Below are 10,544 nucleotides of genomic sequence, written 5' to 3'. Positions count from 1 at the left end.
CTTGTACCAACAACCATTTCATGCCTGAGACCCTCTCTCATGGTACTCCCGTTAATTAGATATTCCCAAAGTGTCATTTTAAAGTGTCAGACAATTCTAATTTCAGTGGAAAACCCAATCTATATTTGGAAAACCACCTAATTGTCCACAATAGAGTCACATACTCTACTGAGTACTATCACATGTTCAGAATCTTGAATATCTCAATTCTTGTTCATGTCCAATTCGTTAAACGTATTCAATTATTATAAGTATAAACGTTAATACGTTAATACATTTATGGTATACATTAACTGTGCAACTACTATAAAGACACCGCTATTTTTACATGTATCGCCTGACTTCTTCTTCAGTAAGTGATTTGAGTGGAAGGTAGAACACGGCCATATGAACGCCAAAGCACACAAAGAACACCACGTACGGTGAAGAGTGTACAAGTTGAAAATTCGATGGGTGGTATTCGGAAAAGATGCCAATACCACAGTGTGAAGGATGTAAGATATTATGCCGTGTAGTGTGATGAAGAATATAGTAGTGTATCTTCGAGCGTATATGATTAGAAAGGTGGTGTTATGCCAGGTTTCAACCACTAACATTGTTCATCATCGGCCAATACTACTGGGCTCTCTTCTTTAACGATGTCAGCCATTTCTATATCGTTGCCTGTCGTCGAAGAGTCTTTCGTGGAAGGTTGAGGCTGAGTATTGGTAACCATCGTGTCGGATGGTTGTGTCGGGAAGACAATTAATATATGAAGTCGTCCGGGTTCCGCACGCGCTGGTTCGTTAGCGTTTGCCGGAATTCGCGGGTTACGTGAGAAGAGGTTTGCATCATGTTTTGCATGGTAGGCCTTCTGGAGACGGTCCGCGGTAGATCGGATGATGTCTGCGTTAGTGGAGTTGAAAATGGGGCTCTGCGTGAAATTGTAAGCACACACGATCTGCTGGGGTTGTTGTAGTTCTTGGTATTAATTGGGGTAGTAACTGAATAGGTGTAAAGGAAGGTGTAAAGGAAGGTGTAAAGGAAGGTGTAGATCCCTTGATAACGGTCTTACGCTTGTCGTTGTTGGTTATCTGGCTAGGAAAAATGCGATGATATGCAATGCGATGCTTAACTTTGGAAGCATCATCCGCAATATTTGGCGCTTCTTACATTGGTCTCAGGCCATCGCCCTTTGTCACAATTATTGCGAGCCTCTCTTAGAGTCTGGACTCCTGGGACCTGGAGGCTGGACCGTTGGAGACTGGAGTTCTGGACTCTTTACACCGCGCCAAAAACCAGGAAGTAAATATTCAAAAAACAAAACAAAACGAGTGCTCTCTTGTTCTGTGAGCCTCTGAGGCTCTGAGTCTAGTCTGAGGCCCGCGAGTCCGTGGCCCGTCTGATGTGTACATTTTTGAGGCTATCGGGCTTCCTATGAAATAAACATACTTCTTCTTGTGTATATATAAATAATTACATATAAATAGTTCTATATTTAGGTCTACAAGAAGTACCTACTAAAAATAATTCAAATATTTTTATTTACTTTGAGCATTCTGATGGTCTGGGACATAAATAGCCCACTCCGGGGAGTCTTGGGCCTGGCGCAGTGGTACGGCCTGTAAACTTTTTTTTAGAGACTGTAGCGTTGTGTATGTTTTTAGTAGAGCGTAGACCGTAGAGTGTGAAGTATGCACTGAGTACTCTGGGCAACAATAAATTTTTGAGCATTGTGAGACCTCTGGCGCTCTCTGTCCCCTGTACATAGGGACTGAATTTTTCTTTCTTTCTTCAATATTTACCCTCACGTGGCCTGCACCCAAAATTTGGAAGTTTATACGTTCTCTGGTTGTTTTCGTTACGGTATAAATCTCGGGAGGCAAGCTACAGACTATTAACAATAAACAAACACACTTTCTGAGGTGGTCTGAGCAGGCACTGTAGGAGTTTTGGCTTTCGGTCGCCAACCTTCCTTGTATCGTCCTTTGCGTCACTCGCACAGCTTCGGACTGAGCCATGTTGGGGTTTCAGCTCACATCGGCGCACGCGCCGGTAGCCCACAAGGCCGCTCCGGCAGGCGCCGTACCGAATGGAGTTCACAAACGGACCAAAGTGCGTTCGAAGTCCAAGAAACGAGACAAGGACCGTGCTGTCAAGTTCATCGCTGAAACTCAAGATGCGATGATCCAGACTGGGCCCACATATAAGCTGCCTGGGGCTGAGAAATATATAAAGTCGCGCATGGATCTGCCTATATACCAGGCACGAGTCAAGCTGCTGCTTGAGATCAGCAAAGCTCCAACTGTGATTGTAGTAGGAGAAACTGGTAAGTTTTATTCCCCGCAAGAAGTCGTTGAATACTTGATTGCTCGATAATAGCACATGCAGAACTTATTGCTATGTTGAGAACTATTTCCCTCCCCTATCGCCCTTCGCTTCACAATTGTTCTAATACATCGCTGTTGGCATTTCTCAAGGTAGTGGTAAGACGACTCAGCTCAGTCAATACATTCGAGACGCGGGCATGGATAAGGGCAAGATGATCGCATGCACTCAACCGAGAAGAGTTGCTGCCGTATCAGTAGCCAACCGGGTTGCCTTGGAAACAGGTTGCAAGGTGAGTCGATTTGACGTCAATGTACCTCATGCGCAATCCACAAGTGCCAAAGTGTGAACTCGTCCCTGTGTTGCGTAGGACTTGTTTGCTTTCTGACGGCTGAACTGGTAGTATCGATGATGCTTTTTATATTAGCTCTATCTGCATTCAATATGAAGATTTAATTTTAACTGAGATACTCTGTGTAGACTATATCTATAGTCACTGCTTCGAACTGGGCTGCGGACATTTTGGCTTTCATTTCTGTTTTATGTATATTTTTCTTAATCCTGGATACAGATTGGCTCGAAAGTTGGTTATACGGTCCGTTTTGACGACACCACTAGTAGAGACACTGCGCTGAAGTACATGACAGACGGAATGCTCTTACGAGAGGCTATAAGTGATCCCAAACTCAGTCGCTATTCCGTTATACTACTGGACGAGGCCCACGAGCGTACTCTCATGACAGACATACTCTTTGGCGTCATCAAGGGGGTGCAGAAGCTACGGCCGGAGCTGAAAGGTGTGTAGTCGTGCTGGCGATCCTGTCCTGGTGGTTAGTGAGTGTTTGTCGCATAGCCCTGATTACTCAAACGTAACCCATGTCCACTGAACGCCCTCTTCAACAATGGCTGCACGACGACAACTGCGTTAATGAGCTTGCAACATATCTTATCATTTGCACGGGTCTACGGATGTCTTATCCCAGTGCAAGTTTCTAACCTTTATGTATACTATTCGTTCTGCAGTGATCATCATGAGCGCTACGTTAGATGCGGCCAAGTTCAGCACGTACTTCGACGATTGTCCCGTGCTCTACGTCCAAGGGAGACAGTATCCGGTGGAGATCCTATACACCATCGAGCCACAACAGGACTATGTAGACTCGGTGTTTGTGACTGTGTTGCAGATCCATCAGGATGAGAAGCCGGGCGACATCCTGGTATTCCTTACTGGTCAGGAAGACATCGAGAATGTGGGTGCGTTGCTGCAAGACGCATCCGAGAAACTCGATCCGAAGTTCGGGAAGTTGGTGGTGCGCCCCATCTTTGCGGCGCTCCCGCCGGAGCAGCAGATGAAGGTCTTTGAACCGGTCCCAAAAGGCTCGCGCAAGGTGGTGCTGGCGACAAACATTGCGGAGACGTCCATTACCATTAACGGTATACGGTATGTAGTGGACACGGGGCTGGTAAAGGCCAAAACGTTCAACCCAAACTTATCGGTCGAGTCTCTGATGGCCCAGCCTGTGAGTCAGGCCCAGGCCAGGCAGAGGACGGGTCGTGCTGGCAGAGAGGCACCAGGAGTTTGTTATAGGTAGGTACTTTTGTGTACTTAATGCATACCTGGCAGTATTCTGTCTTTCATTTGTTGGTTTGTTTTTAGGGTTTAGGGTTTCTCTTACCGAGAGCTCATCGCACGGCAGACAGTCGCACTCACAGTCCATGTGGGTCTGATTCACGATCGTTGCTAGATCAAAATTGAGTTGAAATGGCTGGTCAATGTTTAATAGTAAGGATTAATCTTCATTGGCCTAGCCCGGATACTCAGACATATCCTTACACATCCGTTTTCATGCATTCATCAGCTACACCTACAAAGTAGTTTATTGGCTTGGATTCTATACTATTTATTACCTGTCGCTTCAGTTTAGTAATCTTTTTTTGTCTGGCTCTACAGATTGTTCTCAGAGGACTTGTTTCGGACGCTGGATAGCACAACCACACCGGAGATTGTACGCTGCAATTTGGCCTCAGCAGTCCTAAATATGAAGGCCATGGGTGTAGATGATATCATCCACTTCGACTTCCTGGACAAACCCACCACCGAGTCTCTCAGGTAGGTCCTCCTGATAGAAAAAACCCCGTTTACCTTCCCCCTTCATATAAACCATCACCAGCTGTTTTATTCACAGTCTCGCAGTACCACGCGTTCTACTCTGTCTGTGGCTGTTGAGTTTGTGAGTGTACTGCCGATGCGCCCCCCTTTTGCACCCACCCATGGTCTATGAGGGGGAACACATATCACTGTATGTGCGGCTATAGTAACCCGTCAGGACCGCGTTTTTGTCAGCCTTGCGTGCAGCTGCACACTTGCGGGAGGTTGAAACTCGTTTACATTCCATCACACCCGTTGAGTTCATTTACTTGCAAGATTTTAGGGTTTATATCTATTTATATGCACGTGCATTGCTCATGTGCCTCGCTTTCAAAGCAACTTGCCAACCACCTCAGTTAAGTTAGCGTTGTCTTACTATAATTATTCGTATTGGGTGACTCCAGGGCGGCGTTGATGCTGATCTTCTCTCTGGGTGCGCTGGATGCCTCGGGCAAACTCACTACCTTGGGCAGACGCATGGCCCGCTTTCCTATCGAACCGCAACTGGCGAAGACACTGATATCTGCTGAACGGTTGGGATGTGTGGAGGAGATCCTGACGATAGTCTCTATGTTGTCGGCTCCGTCTATCTTCTTCATACCGTTCAACAAGCGCGAGGAGGTGGACTTGTCCGTCATGAAAGAGTTTGCTAGCTTGTACGGAGACCACCTGACGTATTTGAACGTTTACAAAGCGTACAGACAGAACAAGGTACGAGTACACGCTTGTGATACTGGTGATAGCATGCGAGTCTATGAGGTTGCACTTGAGTTACTGTGTCAAAGTGCTCGGACAGTCATATATATATATATTATCTATATATACTATATTTTCTATGTATATGTATATGTATATGATAAATTTATTATCTATGAGGAGATATGCGTCACTAATCTGCATCGGATCTGTTTCTGATTCTTGAGATGTAACGGCCTGGTGTTTTATCAAGCTGCCGCAGATTGATTACCAACATAAACTTATTTGAAAGGAAGATCGCACTTATTCTGAGATACACCCATAAATGACGTACGTATTTTATATATACTTTATACTTAGGGTTGTAAATGATTTACGTATTCTGTATATACTTTTTACTTGTCGTTTGCTAACCATCCTAGTTTGTATTAGGAACCTGTCCTCGTTTCTGCCGTCCCCCTTCCCAACAGTACTTATTCACGTGTTTACTATTCATTTACCTCTAGGGCAACAAGACATGGTGCAAGGACCACTTCATCAACATGAAGTCCATGAAGACAGTCCTGGACACCCGGGGCCAACTCGCCGAGCTCTGCCGCAAATCCAATATAGAAATCAGGTCATCGAGTGACACAGACAACATACGCAAGGCATTGGTTTCTGGGTTCTTCTACAACATAGCCGTGCTGCAGGACGATGGTACCTACCACCCGGTGAGTAATAGGACCGAAGTGGCCCTGCACCCGCAGAGTGTGTTGAAGGGCCAGAAGCCCAAGTATGTCCTGTACCACGAGTTGGTGAAGACAAAGCGGTACTATTTGCGGGTCGCTACGGTTATTGAGCCTGAGTGGGCCGCTGAAGCGGCGCCTACCTACTTTGCCCGGACGATAACCTGAGACGGCCGAGAGACGTAAAACATTAGCAAAGCAAAACCCAACATTGCGTGTACTAAATATATCCTGCGGCGTGCACTCGGTACAAATTGGGTTAATAGAATTATTAGTAAATAAAATAGGCCGCAATGGCGCTATGATTGACAGTATGAGATACTAGGTTCCCTTTCTTTCGCGCTATTTTGTTGAGCTCCGGGGTGTTTATGGAATGATTCATATTTGAATAAAATACTTTCCTGTCTTTCGAGAATACCTGTATAAGTATTTAATAATAATAATATATCTATCTATTTGTATACATATATATATATATACATATATTATATATATATATACATATATATATATATATATATACATATATATATATATATTTTATTTTATACATATATATATATACATATATATATACATTTCATATATAGACCTTGTGGTCGCGCGGGAGCCCCACTCATATGCGATTGTTCTAAGTTTGTCTAACCCATTTTTATTTCAGCGTGCACCTAAATTTATGGACCTGGTTCAAAGGTTTGTACCCCAGCCAGCCCAACACCAGGGGTACAATACAAAGGACAAGTGCATCACAGGGCCACCACACAGTTCTTCTGTGGTCAAACGGACGTCCTTCGCACTCAGCTGTTGCTGAGAATTGTTACTCAATAGACAAACCCCTCGCCACCCCACGCACAGCACATATCCTTGTCTCTAGCACTACACTGTGGCTGAGGGTAACATTCATTAGACGTGTCACAGCGGAGTGCCCCGTGTATCTCACAGCAACAGCCTCGGATACTTCGGAATATCCGTATAAACGTTTTGTGCCTCTCTCGTACACGCATCCCGAAAATGCGCGTGGCCCCTGTTGGAGTCGTACCATTCCGACAAAACGTTCACATCGCGACTGCATATACGTTACAAACCCTCTCCCCACAGCACATGTATCTCCAAGCGGCCAAGGGACGTCATATGGCATCATACTGTTGAGTGGACATACGCATAATATACACATACGAGTGCCCCATACATAACAAGACCTTTTATATGGAGCCACCTGTGGTATAGCGCACACCCCTTTGCTCCAATTGTACCCAGATGACCTCAGAGTTTGTTTTGTGTTTGTGTTACAGTTCCCCAGTTTGGGCCAATTCAGTGCGGGTGTCACAGACACACACTGACCCACAGCGCCGTAGTCGGGTACAGTCGAGCTCACAAACCCAACAAGTCTCGACTGTTTAGGGGGTGAGGTTTTTTATCATCCTCGGCTTGTCTAAAGAAACCGCCGAACGTATTGGATGCACGGACAACTACTATGAGACCGTTCGAGTACACAGTCTTCTCCAGCTGTAACACGCCGTGCATGCCCATATCTACTGACGTAGAAGTAGCTAGATGCAAGGCAATACACACATGCCTACCCACGTGTAAGCAGCTACCTGACATATGCCTACCTCCGTGTAAGCAGCTACCCGATAGATGCCTACCAACGTGTAGGCAGCTACCCGATCCAGCAGATATACTGCAACACCATGTGCAGCCGCTCCTGCATAGCCACCATAGGGACTTGTACTACCGTATGCATAGCCCATGCGTGTCGAGCCGTGCTGAAATTATGTGTGGAGTTGTGTTAATATTACACTACACTCTACATAAGATCAATCAGGTATACGTCCTTCCCATGCGACATACCACATACTGGCTGTACCTACGCTATATCTACCCACACCCACCGACCGCCGTGCGCGTGTATAGATACAAGGCTATATACCCGTCACTACCCTATCGTGGAGACATACTGCAACACCATCTGCAGCCGCTCCTGCACAGGCACCACAGGCACTCGTACTACGGTGTAGCCCATGAGTGTATAGTCACGCTCAAGCCACTGGTCAATAGCCAAGGCACGTTGTTCATCCTCCACTCGCGTGCCGTCGAGTTCTAAGGGCAGCGGGTCCAAAATGAAGACTGTGAGGTGCAGGGCATGGGGCGAAAGGACCGGGTGAGGTGCTGCGGATAGACTATCAGATAGAGTGTGGAAGGAATATGCATGTGTTTGTAGAATGGATATTGCTTGGTACTGATATGTATATGTACCACACACACACACACACACACACACACCACACACATGGTACACACTCACAACACACACTGCACACACCATATGAAAACCACAAACTCACAACACACACACACACACACTACACAAACTCACAACACACACACACACACACTACACAAACTCACAACACACACACACACACACTACACAAACTCACAACACACACACACACACACTACACAAACTCACAACACACACACACACCACCCACACACTACACACTCACAACACACACACTATGACCAAAACGGAGAAAGCTTGAGGGAGAATACGTTATCGTTACTTTATCTGCGGCAGGTGCAAGCAGACAGGGTTAACAGTCTAGGGTTTGGGGTTTAAAAGTTAGATGTTAGCTGAGAGCCTTAAGTCCTGCGCATTGCTGGGATGAGCACATGGTTACTGCAGACACTCACCGTGTGAGTATCGGCGCGCGAAACAATGCTGCAGAGCCTCGTTGGGGTCCAGTTGTGTAAAGCGATAGTACGTTACAGAGTCAGGCAGTCCCCGGTCTAAGAACACACGCGCGTCAGGCAATGGAGACGATACCCTGTAGTAGGAGGAGACAAGACAGGCACAAGGCACACAGGGAGTGAGAGAAGGGTCAGTGGCTATGGGGAGATGTGGCTGGGTGTATGAGAGAAGTCCAATCCCCGATTTTAGGGTTGTAGGGTTTTAGGGGTTTGCTCCGAGATCCCACGCTACGCGGGGGGTGGAGTAGAGAACTTACCTACAGCAGGGGTCACTCTATCTAGGAGTGTATAGCTAGATGCATGCCGTGGGATAAGCAGATAGCCTAGCTCTGCTAAGGACTAAAGAGCCGTCAGTAAACAGATGTGTAATTGAAGTAAACTGTGAAATTAAAGTAAACTGACGGATAATTAAAGTAAACTGAAGGGTAATTAGGGGGTGTCTGCCAGTCACTGCCTGCGTGTTGCGCAACTAAGAAGATGTCCGTTTTAAGAACCATAAACCTTAAGACGGGAGTGACAATACACGATATACGTAAAATGACCACGGACAGTTATTGCATCGTCCTAAATGAAGTGTAGCTTACTATGGTTATGGGAATAGGGCCACTTTTGTCCACAAGAAGGTACGTTTTCGTTTACGATAGCGTTAGTCTGTGGTTCAAAGCGAATGTACTGGCTTATTCAGGGATACAATAACAGATATGCGACGTGATAGTTGAAAATAACGGGAGACACAACGTGACTGATAATATACTATATATATATATATATATATATATATATATATATAAATATATATATATATATATACATATACATATGCATATCATTAGAGAACGAGGATTTAAGCAGCATTGCCAATATACTGTGAACTAGAACAGTTCCATGTAATAGATGAAGTATTGGCTTCTAGGCGTTTACAGCAGCAACAGTGGTTCATGACGTGCATCACTACTAGATGCTATGCAAGAATACAAACATGGATATCTCAGGAGCAACAGGGTTTTAGGGTTTTAGGTTTCAAGGTTCGGCTAGAACTCTAAAACCCAAACAGTTGCTCGGTTCAGCACATGATACTACACACAGCAAAGTAACGAACCCATGCAGGTTCTGATAAGCCTGACTCTATGAGCTTCAGATACTAAACACATGGCTCCTGTTACTATGGTTACGGTATACATACGTTGTAGCTAGCATCTGGGTCTCCAATGTGTGTTTGAGCGCTATGATGGTGTTCTGGAATGCTCCTTCGTCCGCACGCACTTGCTGGATGGTCGAGCCCTGCCGCCTAATCTCATCCGTGTACAGCCTGCATCACAATATTATATATATTAAAATATATAATAACACACACACACACACATATATATATATATGTATGTATATATATATACATATATACATATGTATATATATATATATATATATATATATATATATATATATATATATATATATATATATATATATATATATATATATATATATATATATAAAGGTGGCTTGCGCCGACGCAATGCGCAATCACTTTGTGTTTACCGAATTAATGTCTGGTGAAATTGCAATTGAATCAAAATGTTTCATTTTCAAAAGGATCATAATATGATCCGGGCTCATACCGGGAGGCTTCAGGTATGGTATGGTGTCCTAAGTTGGCGAGTTCATTCAGCAGCCTACGGTCAAAATCGGATGAGAAATCGTGTCATTATCTGCGCCATGCGATATGGCAATAACGGGACAAACCGGGATGATGGATGCCACCAATGACTTATGTCGACATGTTCTCTAACTGTTATATTCTAGATGAGACAAAGCAGCTGCCGCTCACTAAGTACCAGAAGACTGATAACTACAGTAGAGTGTAGGGACGAACAGAGATACTGATGTATGTCCATCAGCCTCCATATATA

General features: G+C 44.9%; 2 protein-coding genes across 3 annotated transcripts; one reads left to right on the top strand and one right to left on the bottom strand.

The window, feature by feature from the left end:
* The first annotated feature begins 1,822 nt into the window (after positions 1-1,822).
* Positions 1,823-6,293, top strand: SARC_07950. 2 transcript variants are annotated; one of them, XM_014298088.1, is made up of 7 exons: positions 1,823-2,308; positions 2,464-2,599; positions 2,879-3,104; positions 3,331-3,895; positions 4,259-4,417; positions 4,861-5,167; positions 5,659-6,293. In XM_014298088.1, the coding sequence occupies exons 2-7, from the start codon at positions 2,507-2,509 to the stop codon at positions 6,046-6,048; spliced, it is 1,740 nt and encodes a 579-aa protein (XP_014153563.1). In that variant the 5' UTR covers positions 1,823-2,308; positions 2,464-2,506; the 3' UTR covers positions 6,049-6,293. The 2 variants fall into 2 exon arrangements, with proteins under 2 accessions (XP_014153563.1, XP_014153564.1); XM_014298089.1 differs by having other exon boundaries at positions 2,460-2,599.
* Positions 6,294-6,404: 111 nt separating this feature from the next.
* On the bottom strand, positions 6,405-10,310 carry SARC_07949 (hypothetical protein; the record flags this gene model as incomplete). The annotated part of the gene is made up of 4 exons (XM_014298087.1): positions 6,405-8,007; positions 8,578-8,711; positions 9,818-9,943; positions 10,254-10,310. Coding segments are annotated over 4 exons (508 nt in total), but the record flags the coding sequence as incomplete, so codon positions are not given.
* Positions 10,311-10,544: the final 234 nt, after the last annotated feature.

Source organism: Sphaeroforma arctica (assembly GCF_001186125.1).
Source record: "Sphaeroforma arctica JP610 unplaced genomic scaffold supercont1.670, whole genome shotgun sequence".
In the NCBI taxonomy this organism is placed as follows: Eukaryota; class Ichthyosporea; order Ichthyophonida; genus Sphaeroforma; species Sphaeroforma arctica.
This window is presented reverse-complemented; position numbering and strand designations above follow the sequence as displayed.